This window comes from Danio aesculapii, chromosome 9 (assembly GCF_903798145.1).
Source record: "Danio aesculapii chromosome 9, fDanAes4.1, whole genome shotgun sequence".
In the NCBI taxonomy this organism is placed as follows: Eukaryota; Metazoa; Chordata; class Actinopteri; order Cypriniformes; family Danionidae; genus Danio; species Danio aesculapii.
In genome coordinates this window covers 18044768-18063137 of record NC_079443.1, presented here as the reverse complement: position 1 = coordinate 18063137, position 18370 = coordinate 18044768, and the positions used below count along the sequence as shown (strand labels likewise).

Below are 18370 nucleotides of genomic sequence, written 5' to 3'. Positions count from 1 at the left end.
TCAACATATTATTGCACAAAAATTCAATTTCTACTAAATTTCACAATGTGATAATCAATGTGATTCTCTTGTGAGTAGCGATCTCAAGACCTTGCTGTTACATTTAACATAAAAAAATGAATAATTATCAATAAATAAATCAACCAGTGTTGGTATTACAGAAGAGTATTGTACTTTACATTTAACTAAATTCCTCAAAGCTACAGAAATAGCTTTGACAACCAGATAAAATTCTTTATATGAACAATTCAAATAAAAATTGTAACTTATTTTGCTTTTGTAAATATCTATGCACCGCTGCAGTTGTTCAACTAAACGGAAGTTGGTCCTTCTACATAATTTCCACGGTCCACGGAGGACTTCGCACTTTAGTTCCTACAGGAAGCGTGTAAACAGGCAGTAGCGTCTGATTCAAAGCAGAATATTTCTCTCGTAAAGTTGTTTTCGCAGTTGAATACAGTCGACGTCACATTCTTTTAATTCATTTTAACTAAATAAATGCGTGTTTCCATTGATTAGCGTAACATTAAACTACAAAAGCCTACAAATCTGAATGTTTTGATTTGTTGAATGGCGTTGCTAAAGGTGAGCTTTTAATGATTACTGGCAGCAGAGCAGTCATCATCAGTGTTGTTGACAGGGGCTCATGGCTCAGGATCTGCTGCCGGGTGTGGAGAGCTCCGCCGTGTCCGTGCTGAAGAGAGCCGTACAACTCGACCACTGCTCCCGCTTCCAGAGGCTCTGGTCTGCTATCAGGAGGGCATTCAGCTGCTGCTGGACGGTGCTCAAAGGGTGGATGGAGGTCTGATATACAAAATAAATAAATCTCCTTTTTAATTAATTGGTTTAGAAATAATATCAGCTGGTTTACAACTTTTTAAATAGAAATGGTCATGTGCTTACCTATTTAGAGTTTCTAGAAAAGTTTTTATATGCCTGTCAAAAGAGTATATGGTGGTAATTAAAGCTAAAGAAATTATTAGAAAAAAAATATAGTTCAAAATAAAAATTTAGATTTGAGTCTTATTGGAAGGTGTAAATATATGAATAAACTTTTTTTAAAATATAAAGTATCTTAGAATGATTTGCCGGGTTGTCAGTGTTTTAATGTCAATTTAATGTTGTTATTGCCCTTTTATGTTCTGCGTTCTGAAATTCCAATAAAAAAAAGAAAGAGAGACAGAAGTCTGACTCAATGCTTCAAAAAAAAAAAGATAATAGTTGTTGCAAATTTGGACAAGAAATGAATGAATAAATTTTTTAGAAATTGTCTTGTGCATAAATGCTATCCTTGTCTTATTAATATGGTTTTATTTAAACCCTTATAAAGTTCCTGGTGTTCATGGGTAATGCATTACAAGTAACGTGAGTTATGTGAGAATATTACTTTACTTTGTAAAAAGTAACTCATTACTTTAAAAATAAGTTATATTTGAGTTACTTTTTTGAAAATGTAATGCAAGTTTTAGTTTAATTAATTAGCTTTTAAAAATTAAATTGCTGAATTAAAAGTAGTCACAATGAATCACGCAGTCAATGAGAGAATGTTCATGTTCATGATTTTGAACACATCAAAGAAAGGGAAAAGGGGTTTTGTCTCAATGGCCAGTCATTTTATTTGAGACAAATAGAACAAACGTACTGTAGCAAACACATTGCTTTAAGCTTTCTATAATCTATTATATCCAGCATGTATAGCTCTGGGGTCAGGAATTTCTCATATAACATTATCCTAAAATATTATTTTTTGATGTGTTTTTTATAGATAAATGAAGGTTACACAGTGCATTATTAATTGCAGAGCTCCTCTATTAAAAAGAAAGAAAAAAGTTCTGAAAGAGATCAAACCTCAGCCAGGTCAGAAAAAATAATGCAAAAGTAACGTCACGCATTACCTGCCACACACACGTAACGCAACTAGTTACTATTTTGGGGAGTAACTCAATATTATAATGCACTACTTTCAAAAGTAACTTTCCCCAACACTGCTGGTGGATATGTTTGCATTGCATGTTGATTCGGTTTGTTAAGTTATTTTATATATTTTGATTTTTTTGTTTCATTTCATGGCTTAGTATTTAATTCACCTTCAGTTCAGTGGAATTAAGTTAAAAGATTAAAGAAAAATAAATACATAAATCATTGCAAGGCACATTTACCATCAAAAAAAAAAAAAAAAAAGCAGTAAGGAGCAGTAAAAAAACATACTTCACACAATTACACATTTTGAATGCACATTGTTGAAATTGAAAGTACAAAGAGCTTTTTATTTTGGTTTCTGAAGTATTTGAAGCTTGAGACACTCTCTATACCCAGAAGGAAAACACTTAAAAGAGGGCGACTGAATGCTAGTTTATGTCTTTTGGTGGAGGTTTACTGTTAATTGTAGTCTGATTCTGATTTGTTTATTCATTTTGTTATGTTTAGCTGTAAAAGATGAAGCGAAGAAGATGCACTACAGAGAGAAGATCAAAGGCTACATGGAAAGAGCAGAACAGATCAAGGAGCACACCAACAAGCTGAAAGAAGGTTAGTTGTGTGTTCATCAGAGAAAGTGGTTTAAACCAGGTTTTTTTCTAAAGGATTAGAGGTCTAAGGTAGTGGTCTGCATTGAGGTAAAGCTGGTTTTATATTCACACATTAGTTCATTTTTGAAGAGTGACAACTTTATATTTTGTTTACCACGCTACTTTGAATATTCAGTCTGAAATTGCATGTAATTATAACTTCAAATTAACATTAGCACTATTTAATTGACTGTGAATAATGCTGTACTATTACAGTCATTTGTTGCTAATATGATTTCACTGTTTTGAATTCGCAAAGAATAATTTCTGAAGATATATTATTAAGGACAAAGTCCAAATGTGCGAATATAGTACCATTTTACCTCGATGTTCCCATAATAAAAGCAAATTATGAATCCCGTTTCTCTATATGAATCCATAATCCCATAATTTCCCCACTTACATTTTAAAAACATTAAATATATGGTCCTTTTTTTACAGTATATGTGAAAATTCAAAGTAGTAATATAGGGACCGTGTCACTGTTCCAAAATAAGTGAATGTGTAAATATAAAATAGACTTTACCTCAATGTGGCTCTCAAGCTTTTTGTTCCCCACAGTAGACCCTATTTTAATATTCAAAATCCTTAACAACACCTCACTCACTTTAAAAAAAACATTGTTGTCAAGAAATTAAACAAAATATATTGTTTTTAATAATACAAATATTATTAAAATAAAAAAATTACAATGATGGGCAGCTAAAAAATGTTTGGTTGACTTACTAATGTGATCTACTAAGATACAGTTAAAGTCAGAATTATTAAACCCCTGAATTATTAGCACACTGTTTGTTTTCCCCAATTTCTGTTTAACGGAGAGAATATTTTTTCAACACATTTCTAAACACATTAGTTTTAATAACTCATCTCTAATAACTGATTTATTTTATCTTTGCCATGATGACAGTAAATAATATTTTACTAGATATTTTTCAAGACACTTCTATACAGCTTAAAGTGACATTTAAGGCTTAACTAGGTTAATTAGGTTAACTAGGCAGGTTAGGGTAATTAGGCAAGTTATTGTATAATAATGGTTTGTTCTGTAGACTATTGAAAAAATATATATAGCTTAAAAGGGCTAATAATTTGACCTTAAAATGATGTTAAAAAAATTAAAAACTGCTTTTCTAGCTGAAATAAAACAAATAAGACTTTCTCCAAAAGAAAAAAATATTATCAGACATACTGTGAACATTTCCTTGCTCTGTTAAACATAATTTTGGAAATATTTAAAAAAAGAAAATCAAAGGGGGGCTAATAATTCTGACTTCCACTGTATATAAAATACAATGAAACCAAATTGTAGTGTTTTCATTTTCTTTTCGGCTTAGTCCCTTCATTAATCCGGGGTCGCCACGGCAGAATGAACCACCAACTTATCCAGCACATGTTTTACGCAGCGGATGCCCTTCCAGCTGCAACCCATCTCTGGGAAACATCCATCCATACACACTCACTCGCACTCACACACTACGGACAATTTAGCCTACCCAATTCACCTATACAGCATGTCTTTGGACTGTGGGGGGGAACCGGAGCACCTGGAGGAAACCCATGCGAACGCAGGGAGAACATGCAAACTCCACACAGAAATGCCAACTGACCCAGCCGAGGCTCGAACCAGTGACCTTCTTGCTGTGAGGCAACAGCACTACCTACTGCGCCACTGCGTCGCCAATTATAGTGTTTATTTTTGTTTAATATTTGCACTAATGTATAAAACACTCTGACAAGTGGTCCCCCAGTGTAAACAAAACAAATATCGCAGTCTAAATGAAAATGTAATTCCCCTTTTTGACCATTGGTGGTGCTTATGAAGGCAGAAATGCTGGAATGTATTTCCAGTAGCTGTTGTTAAATAGACTTTTAATGAAATGGTCAACCATCAATCATTTGATTTATCGTCAAATTGGTCTCTTTTACATTTCTACCTATAACTCTCAAACTGTAGTGACCTCTAATAAATCTGTACTACTGTAGTATAGTTAAAATAAAAAACAGTTTGAAGGAAATAGAAACTAAATCTTTTACACATTTCATGTTTAAAATTGTGAGGAAATTGACATATTTAAAAAGTAAATGAGAAGGAAGTACAGTTAACTAAGTAGTAAATAAATCAATAAATGCATTTCGTGTGAATGAATAATCCATTCAATATAATGGATTAAATATTATTAAAATAAACATTTTAGATAATTAAATGAAGTAATCCATCTAACAGTGCAGCATGGGAAGAAGAAGAAGAAACACTTGCTAACGAAATAGAAACGAAATATTTTACACATATTTTAATGTTGCACTGGGCTCCAGAGACTCTTAAGGAACCACAAGGTAGTGTAAATTGTAAAAAGAAAAACTAACTAAATAAATAAAAAGAAAATTCAATTAACAAAATAAACTATTTTGTAAATGAATTTAGAAAATAAAAAATCAAAACAAAAAAATCATCTAATACATAAAAAATAATTTAATAAATGATTAATAGGCCTGACACAATAATCAATTTGCACAACACATGAACATGACTTCAATTATTTTTTTATGATGCAATATATATATCGCCCATACTTAAAAACCAGTGTCAGCAACATTTTAGCTAATACCATAGCCTCTGTCATCTCTTCTAATCTCTATTAAAGGTGTCAGACTAAGGATGGTTATACTATAAGTTACTATAGTATTTTTTTCATGTTGGTGCCTAACAATAGATCTGGTAGAGTGGCCTGTTCGGTGTCCTGTGCCTCTGTGTTTAAAAGTCTAAATTGACTTTGTTAAACGTGTTTCTTTTTCCTAGTTCTTGGTATCTTGCACTTTTTGTTAACATTTTTTATGTGTTTGTTTAGGATGTGTACATTTTCTCATTCTGATATCAATGCTGAATTATTCAAGTTGCTATAATTATATTAAATATTCTTAAGAATAAAATATTATCTGTTCTTTGAAAGAGTGTACTTCGATTATGAGGCTATTATGTTCATACTTGTATTATATAATGAGTGGCATAAATTGATTTTAAAAGGAGAATAATATCTACAACAAAAATTTTATATCGTGACAGGCCTAATTATTAACAATTAAACTAAAATAATATTAATAAATGGAAAATAAATACAAATAATTAAATTAACACATTAAGCGGCAGGTTGGCTAAGTTGTTAGCATGGTTGCACACCTGATAAAGCAGGGAATAAGCCAAAGGAAAGTGAGTGAGTGTAATTAATAGAGTAAATTAAAGTATACATTAAGTTAAGTAATTCATTCAAAGAAATAATACCAGAATATTAAAGGGCCACGAAACCCTTCTGTTACTGCAGGGTGTTTTCACACCTCTAGTTTGGAAAAAGTCAGGATAGTGGGTGTGTCCAGCTCTGTTTAGGGGAGAGTGTTGGGGAGGGAAAGAGGGAAGGTGCATAAAAATTTGCAAACAAATAGGAGTTTTGGTTAGGGCACACGCTGATTTTCACAGAGGCAAAACAAACACACAGACACCGAGGAGAAAAACAGTAGCTGCATCCCAAATGGCACACTATGCACTCATGCACTATGTATTTACACACTCAACAGCATAGTATATGTATGTAGTGTTGTCCCAAATGGAGCTCTAATGTTTTTTTACTAAGTGGAAATTCAAACCGTTTCCCTGATGACGTTTGACAGTTGCCAAATCAATAAAATAAATGACCAAAATACCAAATAATACCTGCCATGAGTATAACCGCATTCATCATCAGGAGGCGCTATAATCACTCCCGTATGAGAATTTTGCTTTCACCATCGAAAATAAATAAAGTTATCCAACATGTGCGCCCGATAGCTCCGCCCCTTCCGCTAGAGTGCACTTATTATTTTTAGAGTTTTCAGTGTAAACGCACTACTTACACTATTCTACTACAAAATGGCGTACAAAATAAGTATGCTATTTGGGACGCACCTAGTGACTGTGTTTAACGGACATCAGTAATCGAATTATTAGCCAAATTTTTCAATGGTGGATTTTAACTGCAGTTTGGCACTTTCATTCAGGAACATTTCATTCATGCCCCTCATGACAAACCAGATATTTGATTTGAGGAACTGCTGGATGCGTGTATTTTTAATGCAATGTTTGATACCGCACGGCGAATGAGAGAAAAATACCTCCGCAATTCTCTGTAGCTTAGATGCACTCGGTAGGTAGCGTCAGAAAACCGTGTGTGTTAGCAAACATGAACAAAATGCCATGTTTAACTATTATCTTCACCTTTTGGACTAATATGAACTGGGAATGATGGAATTACTGTCTAACAGAGGCTACATGTGCTGCTGAAGATTACAGAGACAGATGAGAGGTTTACACTGACTGGGCTATATTTTGTGTTGTTTTTGAACCTAAATAAGGATGAAATGTCTGTTGTGTGTAGTTTTTCTGTAGTTGGTAACATATCGGAAACTGTAAGGGGCTGTATGTGTTTATATATGTTCATTTATTTAGTTATTTAACATAATTACAGACGTTACATTACATGTTTCGCACTGTCATTGATCTGCAGTTATAATCATAACTCATGTTCATAGAAAAGTTAGTAATAAACATTTCTACACAAGTATTTATGTGTGTAAAGCATCTGTTTTGTGAGAAGTGCTTCTAATATGATATGTGAATGACCTGTACAGCTTTATTGTAGACATTTTCTCGAGCGAAAATGACGTCGACTAAACTTTCTGTCGTACACCACGCCCACCAAAAGGGTAACCTTGGTAGTGGAAACGCAAGCCTGATAAAGGTGACACGTACCGACCCGCACCGTACCGTACCGTACCGTACCAGTCAGTGGAAACGAGTCATAATCCACACGTAAGTCCAGCTGCGCTCTCATAGCGGGTAAATGAAAACAAACCTTTGCTGCAGCGAATTATAAAAGCAACACTGACGACCCGTATCTCCAAACAATTCTTCATCTTCCACAACGTGCCGTCTCTCTGCCATCTTCAAAGCTATCATGCATATTAATGGAGTTGCACCACATACACAATAGAGCGCGCTGATTGGTTTGAACCAAGCCTTTTTTATGAATTAATGCTGCACACTCAGAGACATCACAAAGTACTCCCAGGTACAGACAGACAGTCTACACGCTAGATTGCATGCAAGTATCTAATCGGCGTGACGCAGCTTCAAAAATTCATTTCAAACCGGAAGAACAAATTTGCTCGAAATAACAAACCAACCAATAACAACCAATTTTCACTTTTTTGTGAAATATATTTGTCCTAATTGTGTTTTTAGCAGCATGGGACACATATATGCCTGTCACCATCTCAAAAAATGTGTTTTGGTGTTTCGTGACCCTTTAAATAACACATCTAACAATACAGTTCTATAGTGAGTAGAAATCTTAAAGACTTAAAATTGGGTATGTATAAGTGAAAATATATCAGTCTTTAAGATTCATTCATGATGAGGATGATGCCATTTCTAAGCCTTTAAACCCCTGGTTTAATCAGCTTTTTCCATTCACATGAAGCACTCGGTATAGTCAGATTTCTCCTGATTTTCTCCACTGTCAGAGGGTAAATACCACGAGCAGATAAAGATAGCAGACAGCTCCACTGGTTTCAGCTACGAATCCCTCTTCAAGCCGTACATCACAGATGGACTGACTGAAGTCTGGGTGGAAGACCCATATGTACGGCACGTCCATCAGGTACAGACTACACTGTATTACAGAGTGAAGAAACAGCAGTGATGGAGCTTAGAATGAATGACCAATGTTTTGTTTGCAGTTGTATAATTTCCTCCGTTTCTGTGAGATGTTGCTGAAATGTCCCTCTACAGTGAAGACCATTCACCTTCTGACCTCACAAGATGAGGTAAACTTGAAAGGAATGTATTAACAACCAAAATTACTACAAAATGTATATGAGAAGGGCAAAACGGTCCATTTAAAGTGGCATAAAATAAACTTCATGAGCTGGTGTTTATGCTAATATAAGTATTACAGTAGAATTCTTAATACTTAAAGCATGTAATTGCTGATGTGAACGGGCCTTTATTCCTGTGGTTTTCCAGGACAGTTCCGCTCAGCAAAGCAATGCTCTGGCAGAAATGAAGCAGTCCCTACTTAGTAAAGATATCTGTCTGGACATTCAGTTCTCCTCTACGATTCATGACCGAGAGATCAGGTACATCGTTCTCTTTTACTGTATATTCACACCCACTCTATTAGCTTTGCTAGTACTTTTTTGGACTCCTTTTGCCTACAAAACTGCATCGGTTGTGTTGAATTGTATTTATATTCTGTGTTTCTTTAGGTTTAACAACGGTTGGATTATTAAGATCGGCAGGGGACTCGATTATTTCAAGAAATCAAAGGTTAGCAGGCTTGCCATCTTTTTTGTTAAGCATTTAAAGCTGTGAAACAGTTAAAACAGAACCTACTGTTTGTGCATGTTTGCATGAAATACAAATAAGGTCACACTTTATATTATGTGTGTAATGTGAGGTGGACGCTGACAAGGGAAGTGCGGATCCAAACGCAGGATTCATTAGCAGGATGGTCAGGCAAACAATGGTCATCACGGGCAAACGTATGTACACAGAAAATCCAGAGTCGTAGTCATAAACAGACAGATGGTCAGTACAGGTAGCCAACAGGCAATGTAAACAAACAATACAATACAATACAATACAATACAATACAATACAATACAATATTTATTTATAAAGCACATTTAAAAACAACCAAGGTTGACTAAAGTGCTGTACATAAGAGTGCTAAAGACAGAGAAGCAGAATATAAAAGAAACCTTTAACAAATAAAAGCAATAAAACAGTGATCAAGGAGTATTAAAAGCAAGAGAAAATAAATAGGTCTTTAGAACAGACTTTAACACAGAAACGGAGGGGGAAAGTCTAATGTGAATTGGTAGATTGTTCCAGAGTTTAGGACCAGCAACAGCAAACGCTCGATCACCTCATATTTTAAGGCGTGCTCTGGGCATGGTAATCTCAATGATCGAGAGGGGGTATACGGACAAAGCAAGTCAGTAAGGTACTGAGGAGTACGATTATTGACGGCTTTGTAAATGAATAATAACATTTTAAAATCAATTCTGTATTTAATAGGTAACCAGTGAAGTGCAGCTAAGATTGGAGTTACCGAGTTACACTTGCGGGAGCCAGAGGGTAATCTAGCAGCCAAATTTTGTACCAGCTGCAGACGAGAGAGAGAAGAATGAGAAATATCAAAATAGCGAGAGTAGCAGTAATCTAGACGTGTTCTTATGAAGGCATGAATCACCGTTTGAAAATTTCTCTGGAAAAAAATGGCTAGACTTTAGTTGTCTGAGGTGGTAAAAGCAGGATGTTACAACAGTACTGAGCTTTTTGTCAAATTTTAAGTTTTCATCAGCGTAACACCGAGATTCCTTGCACACTGGGTAATATGTGGGGCCAAAGATCCCACATTGACATTTAACAGAGAATTTTCTTTGTGCCCAAATACAGTTACTTCAGTTTTATTTTCGTTTAAATAAAAAAAAAAAATAGCTTGAGAGCCAAAGTTTAAGCTCCTCTAAGCAAGCCAGGGGTGGTTTCTAAGCCACTTACATCTTTTTGTTTTAGAGCAAAATACATCTGAGTGTCATCTGCATATAGATGGACGGAAACTTTATATTTATTGATAATGGAAGCGAGGGGAAGCATATACAGGGTGAGCAATACAGGCCCAAGGATTGATCCCTGTGGAACTCCATAGTTAAGAGGAATATTGGATGAGGATTGATGGCCAATGTGCACACTAAAACATCTATTGTTCAGATAAGAACGGAACCACTCTAAAACTGTGCCATGAAGGCCCGCAGCTGTCTCTAGACATGTCAACAGGACCTTGTGTTCAATCAGGTCAAAAGCAGAACTTAAATCTAATAAGACTAATGCCATAGATTTCCCAGAATCAGTTTCTGTAAAAATGTTGCTTAATACTCTTAAAAGTGCAGATTCGGTACTGTGTAAAGCTTTAAAACTAGATTGAAATGTCTCATGCACTGACTTTAAAGTCAAATATAGGTTTGTAATTCAGTCAAAACAACTTTGAAATAAAAGGAAGATTAGAGATAGGCCAAAAGTTAGAGAAAGAGGCTGGATCGAATCGTTTTTTTTTTTTTTTTTTTTAAGATAAGGTGTCACTACGCCACATTTGAGACAGTTAGGGAAGGAACCAGTAAACAAACATTTGTTTATCACCAGTAGCAAACCAGGACCAATTGTAACCAGAACTTTTTTAAAGAAGAACAGTAGGATAATGTCCTGAGGGCAGATTTAAGGTTTTAAATGGCGAACAATGTCTTTACATGAGTTCAACTCAATAAGCTGAAACTCAGACCAAGTGGAAGAGCATAGAGGAACATCATTAAATACATAATCCGAGACAGGCAGCTGTGATCTTAATGTTGTTATTTTTCTCAGCAAAGAATTTTCCAAAGTCATTACAGAGTGATATAGATGGCCCTAAAACTGACAAACAAACAAGGCGAGGGTCCCAAACATGGCAAGACAAGGCAAGGAAACTGTGTCGTAATGTTCTCATTCAGTATAACAAGACTCAGCAACTTCTGTGTGTTTGTGTGCTGTATGAATAGTCCAGTAATCAGTCCATGAGCAGCTTCAGTTGTGTCAGTCTAATCAATGGAGACTTGGAGCAGGTGTGTGTGTGTTGCATGACTGGATATTGTAGTCCATATACCGGCAGATTTGTAGTTCTATGTGATATGTGTGTTTACCTGCGATCTGTAAGGATTAGATTGCTTGTGATTGTGACAGAGTGGCCTTCATTTTTAGGTACTACTAATAAAAAAATAAGTACTTGTATTGTATTGCACAACACTTGTGGTGCTATTGATGTGGGATATGGGTATCTTTAGGGACAGGTTTGGTGATATGGGTGGGTTAAGATGTAAACTATGAGTCAACAGTGTGATTATAAATAATTTACTACAGTAAATTTCTATAATTACTACTAAGTTACATATTTTTTTATTAAATAGAAGTATAATGTAAAAAAGTGTATGCACACAATAAGTGCAAACTAGCAAATTATTAATTTAAATGTAAGTACATAGTAATTAATGCCATTTAATAGAAAGCTGGACCATAAATTAAAGTCATAATTCTCTCTCTCTCTCTCTCTCTCTCTCTCTCTCTCTCTCTCTCTCTCTCTCTTTTTAAGGGTCGCTTCTCTGTTGGATATTGTGACTATGATTTGAGAGAGTGTCATGAGACTACAGTTGACATTTTTCATACCAAACACACCAAGAAGACCTAATTTTGCATGCGAAAGCTTTTCCACTGCCTGACATATTTATGGGACTTCATATGCAATCCGCACGCCTACGTAGATGACTGGAAATGTGCCTTTTGATCCCATTTTAAGCTTTTAAAAGATGCAAGAGAACTGATTTAATTACTTTTACATGCTCCAATCTGAATTGCAGGGGAATATGCAGAGGCTTTTGTGAATTATATGAGCTCTTTTTTTATTAAAGCGTTAATTCACACACAAAAAAAAAATGACCATTTCCGCACTATTTACTGTCCCTTAAGTGGTTATAAACCTTTGTTTCCTTCTTTTGTTGAACACAAAAGATGATGTTTTTAAGAAAGCTGAAAACCAATCGTTGACTTCCATAATAAGAAAAACAAATCCTATGAAAGTCAATTGTTACATGTTTTTAACTTCAGAATAACTTCATTTGTGTTTAGCAGAAGAAAGAAACTCTTAAAGGTTTGAAACAAATAAAGAGTGATTAAATAACAACAGAATTGTCATTTTTGGGGTGAATAAAATTTCCCTCAAACTTCTGTTCACTGAAATATGTTTATTTTTTTGCTCTGCTTCTGTAACTATTGTAAAAACTGAAGTAGATTTGTAAATAAACTGTCTAATATTTCTGTCACCATTATGTGCCCTTGATGAAAGCAGTAAAGGTAAGCCGTTTTACTTACGATGCTGATTTCAATAAACGTTTTGCACTGCAGCGGCGCCATCCTGCGGTCATTAACTCTTTGTGAAAAGAGGAAAGATTTGCGCGTTAATATTACATCTTGTGTTCAACGTCACGCATCTCTTGATATGACGATGTTTCGCTCCACCTGCTCAGTCAAAGAGCTAATGAATGGCAGAAATCACATCAACTTTCTTCTTCAATGATTTACATCAGCATGTGAGTAGCCTACACGCCACAATAGTTACATTCGTATTAAATCTGAGTGCCGTCATAATATCAATTTTCGTGTTAATGCGGATTTTAGATTGTTTACGACACATTTATTTTGTTTTTAAATTTAAGCGTAGGAATGTGCAATTATATTACGCTTAACAGTTACGTGACGAACAACATGCTAATAGCCTTGTTCATGTGTTTTTGAGTATGTGTTTGTATGAAGTCATGTTTTATATAAACTATACATTTTTTGGGAAGGGAAACGTATTGTTGACCACTAATGATGTCTATTAGTGTAATTGAAACACAGTCGAGTTTGTGTGTTTGTTTGCTTGTGTCTGTCAGAGTTTCTTTAGCTTGTAATATTAGAAACCATTTGTTACAATGAAACTCGCATGAATTCCCTGCAGGAGATTAAATCTATAATCGCCCTTAATCTCGATATGCGCTTCTCATCTCGGTTCTGAAAAAATATAGAGCGTTGTCTCTGAATAACACTATTCAGCTGTCAAGAGAAACAGTGAAATAAACTGTGAGAATATTATGCCGTTTCATTTTTTTTTCTTAGGGCTAAATTTAAAAACACAACTATTAGCCTTCATCTTTCAAATATATCAACATTTTTTAAAAGTAATTTTAATAACAAATATTCTAAATTTTAATTAGGCTACTTTAGTTTTAGCTATGATGACAGTAGGCCTACATAAAATTTTACTAGTTATTTTGCGATATATGAGTTTTCACCAGAAACCACAATTAAAAGGCTTAACTAATTGGGTTAATTAGGCAAGTCATTGGATAACAGTTATTTAAGAAACCCGAAAGTATGTTTGATTAAAAAATAAATAAATGAAAGTGTATTTGATAAACGTACAGACTTTCTCTAAAACAAAGTATAATAGGAAATACTGTGGAAAAAAATGTCCTTGCTCTGTTAAAGATATATAATATTTCATATATTAGTTTTCATCTAAAACTGCACTTGAAAAGCTAAACCAATTGGGTAAATTAGTCATTGTCATTGGACAACAGTTGTTTGTAATAGAAACACACAAAAAAAGTGTATTTGATAAAAATACTGTTTTAATTCCAGCTAAACTAAAAGAAATAAAACTTTATCCAGAAGAAATATATAATAGGTACTGTGTAAACTGTGTAGTACTGTGGAAGAAATGTCCTTTCTCTGTTTAGCCTCACTTGGGAAATATTTGAAAATTAAAATTTCAAGAATTGAATTTTATAATAAAGGAAGATTTTTATAATAATCGATCATATTTCACCTATTGTATTTAAAACCTACACCCTATGTAAATAAAATCTAAACAAATATTTGTTAATCTTATTTGATGCCAACTACTTAATACATTTTAATCATAATTTCTTATCATTTTGAATTGAAATATAGAACCACTAACATGTTATTTTTAACATAAGGGTTTGTGTGATAACCCTGCTGATGATCTTCATGATTCACAAGTCAGCTGCATTATTGTTAGAAAGTTTGTTTATACTGTAAACTGTACTGTAGGTGGGATCTAATGTCTCATTTTACTTCAGATGACAATTTATCAGCTAAATGTAAGTGTTTGTCGACACGTTGATTAAATAACAGAATAAAAGATACAGCTAGGTTTGTGAGAGAATGCATAGACAGCACTATAGGGTAAGGCTGGGTTGTATGACAAAAATTTAAAATCACGATATAAATTCTCATATCCTGATAACAATATCATGATATATCACCATTCCTTTACATTCAATTCATTAATAGTTTATATACACCATTTGACCATATGGAAAGAAGCATTTTTTTTATTTCAAAGTAAAGTTCATATGTGATCATACGCCTCACTTTGTTAACTTCAAATGTTTAATTAAGAAATAATGTAATAAAGTAATGTATAAATTCAAAATAAGAATTAATGTAATATAAAACACATTTCATCTAATCTAAACTAATGATTGCAGGCCTAGCACACACTTTGCTGTATAAAATTCAAAATTTAAACATTGTACTTTTTAATATTGCAACTTTCTCACAATGCTGTTATTCATGTTTCTGTGTGCATCCCTGTAATGGAATGTAATATTGCACTTATGTAAATTAAATTATGAAAATGTATTACAAATGATTACAAAACATTACTGTGTATTTATTATTGTAAATTGAATTATAAAAAATTACTATGGTAAACAATGTATTTTGCAACACCTCAATATAAATGATAGAGCATAGTATGAAACCATAGACTTTTTATATCTTGTCCATATGATACATATATACTACCTGACAAAAGTCTTGTCGCCTTTTCAAGTTTTAGGAACAACAAATAATAACTTGATTTCTGACTTATTATACATCTCTGCAATGACTCCAATAACTTATTAATAAAGTCATATGGAATGAAAAAGAAAGCGTCATCAAGATTCTTTGATTTATCTTTAATGCCTCCTCCATCTTACCCCAGACATGCTCAATGATGTTCATATCTGGTGACTGGGCTGGCCAATCCTGAAGCACCTTGACCTTCTTTGCTTTCAGGAACTTTGATGTGGAGGCTGAAGTATGAGAAGGAGCGCTATCCTGTTGACCAATTTGCCCTCTCCTGTAGTTTGCAATGTAATGGGCAACATAAATGTCTTGATACCTCAGGCTGTTGATGTTGCCATCCACTCTGCAGATCTCTCGCATGCCCCCATACTAAATGTAACCCCAAACCATGATTTTTCCTTCACCAAACTTGACTGATTCCTGTGAAAATCCTGGGTCCATGCAGGTACCAAAAGGTCTTCTGCAGTATTTGTGATTATTGGGATGCAGTTCATCAGATGATTCATCAGAAAAATCTACCTTCTGCCACTTTTACCAAATGATCGAGTCAAGTTATTATTTGTTGCTCTTACAACTGGATTGACAACAAGACGGCATGTAACAGAGTGTGTGTGTGTATATATATTGTTATATTGCACAGCCCTATGGGGTATGTTGTCACAGCTGTTCCTGTAAGTTGTTAGCTTTTATGAAGTTCAAAACTTTAAAAAAAAATAAATAAAATTGTTAATGAAACCAATTTGAATGAAAAATAATTCAAAAATATAGTGTCATTTACTCACCCTCCACTCATTCCAAACTTTTATGAATGTCTTTTATCAGTTGAACACAAAAGATATTTTGAAAGCTGATGGTAAACCAATCAGTTAGTGATACCTATTGGTTTCCATATAGTATTGTTCAGAAAATCTTTTTCTTTCAAAATCAGGATTGGAATTTTAATGACTTGAGGGATAAGTCAATTAGATCTGAAGTTTTTATCTTATTTGATTTATTTTTGTTTTGTTTATTTTATTCACTATGCATTTTATTATTTCTATATTTTATTGTATGAACTCTCCCTTTATTGTATTTTATTCAAATACAGTTTTATTGTATTTTATTTGATAAAGTATCCCTTTTATTATTTATTTTATTTTATATTTTATGAACTATCCCATTTACATAATTATACTTTCTTAATACCTAATCGTACTGGGATGCAACCCTTATATAAAAACTGATAAAACACTGATTCATATTTATACCATTTCTGATTAAAATCAAACAAGAATTATAATATACAATCAGATCCAATTTGGACATGAATGCATGTAGCTTCAGCATATAATATCAATATATTTCTATAGTCCAGCAACAATCATAGCGACAAGTTACTTTAAAAGTAAAACAAAAAATAGTTCATTGATATCCTGCTATCACGAAACGACACATATATGTACATATATGTGCAGATCACTTTTGCATCCTCTCATATGCATGTGTGAATCTGACAACATGAACCCACGCTGGATTATATGCAAAGGCCAGACGCATTATGTAGGCTGGCTGAAAGTCACCCAGATGTCGAGCTGACTTTTGTCCAGTAGGAGGAAAGGAGAGGGATTTGTGGCCAACTCTGGATCTGACACAGATTTGCGGCTGTATCTGGGGCAATCCAGCTCTGTGTTTTTGCAAATACAAAACGTTCCTTCCTCTGAGATAATGGACAGTTCAGTACACTTTTAGGGTTATAAGTCAATGAATGAGCCATATACATAAACATAGATGTGTACAATGGGCTGAGTATTTTCGTTTGACAGCCAGTCATTCCTTTCTTTCTCCTTTTCCAGATTTCAAATAGGTTGCAGCCTACTTTCAGAGTTACTTATAGTAACACACAAGAGGGACTTGAGAGCTCCTGTCGTTGTCTGCTCAGAAGAAAAGGCAGAATTTCATCTGCTTAACTCCACGTTATCACCAAACCATATACTAAACAGGCTTTCCAAGACCTCTTTAAGAACATTGTGAATTACATTTTTAGACTTATACAGGGAAAGATGCTATGGATTTTTTTTATGACCAGAGGAAAGGATTTTTACTTGGCCCCTAAAAATTCAAATGTAGTCATTTCCTAGGCACATGTTTTAAATAATGTTTCAAAACAAGCAAACTCTAGTTATATACATCCATTTTTTACAGCATAAGTTTTCTTTAAAGGGGACCTTTTATGTCTATTTTCTAGAGTGTGTACGTGAAGTTCCAGCTCAAAATACCAGACAAATAATGTTTTATAACTCTTTGAAACTGCCCCTATTAGGCTTTGATCCTAATTGTGTCATTTTTCTGACTGTCGCTTTAAATTTAAATGAGATTGTGCTCTTTTAAAAAGAGGGCGGAGCTACAAATAATGTGTTATCTTTGTGTACAACTGAAAATGTCTAAAGTGGCTTTGAAAAGGTAGTCTATGGGGTCTCTGGTGTAAGGATGCAACAATTATAGATTTTGTTTGTACGGTTATAGTCTGAGGTATAATCACGGTTCCACGATTATCACAATTGTTATGCATTCATTATTTTCGAAACACTACTAGTTTAGAAAATTGCATGAAAACTCATATTTTAAAGTGCATAATAATATTAAAAACAAATTATGTGCTTAAAAGTAAGTGATATTTTTACATCTAAATATAAGTAACAATTTTACACTGATATATGACAGAACAATGAATAAATACAATAAGAATAAATAAAAAAATGTATTTGTCTAGTACAAGGCTTGAAATAAATGTTTTACAACTTCAAAATTTAGAAGCACCAGAAAAAAATCAGGAGCACCCACCAAAAATGATTGAGCATCCCTGCAAATTGTATATTAACAGATTTATTGTATTTGAAAACAATCAGGACTAACAAAAACCAGAAACAACTATTTAACTAATTCTGTGATGACTTATTGATATTTGTGCAATAATTCCAAAATTTATGTCTAATAATTATAATTTTAATGATGACAATAATGCTAACAATGAATTACATTTCTCATTATCATGCTGCCTTGAATGTGCTTGAATGTGAGTTATCTGCTATAAAAAGTCCTACTGTTGCATTAAATAAATCTATGGTTTGCATCAAACAAAAATGAAGCATTAAGAAATATACATTTCGCACTATTGTTTTTATATGCATGTTAATTTAATAAACAAGTTATATTTCTGCTACAAAACATAAATGTAAGATTATAATAAATCATTCAAATCAATGCTGAAAGCTGCAAAGCAGTCGGC

General features: G+C 33.7%; 2 protein-coding genes across 3 annotated transcripts in view; both read left to right on the top strand.

Annotated features, from left to right (window-relative positions):
* Nucleotides 1–377: 377 nt before the first annotated feature.
* mitd1 (MIT, microtubule interacting and transport, domain containing 1) lies at nt 378–12220 on the top strand. Its single transcript, XM_056465076.1, is given in 8 exon segments — nt 378–731; nt 734–781; nt 2428–2529; nt 8121–8257; nt 8337–8423; nt 8623–8735; nt 8865–8925; nt 11780–12220. Coding segments are annotated over 8 exon segments (729 nt in total). The 5' UTR covers nt 378–646; the 3' UTR covers nt 11876–12220.
* Nucleotides 12221–12368: 148 nt separating this feature from the next.
* cracdla (cracd like a) overlaps nt 12369–18370 on the top strand; it is a 37929-nt gene continuing 31927 nt past the window's right edge. For both annotated transcript variants that reach the window (XM_056465073.1, XM_056465072.1), the window contains exon 1: nt 12369–12773. The gene's annotated coding sequence lies outside the window, so the exon portion shown is untranslated. The remainder of the gene's footprint in view (nt 12774–18370) is intronic.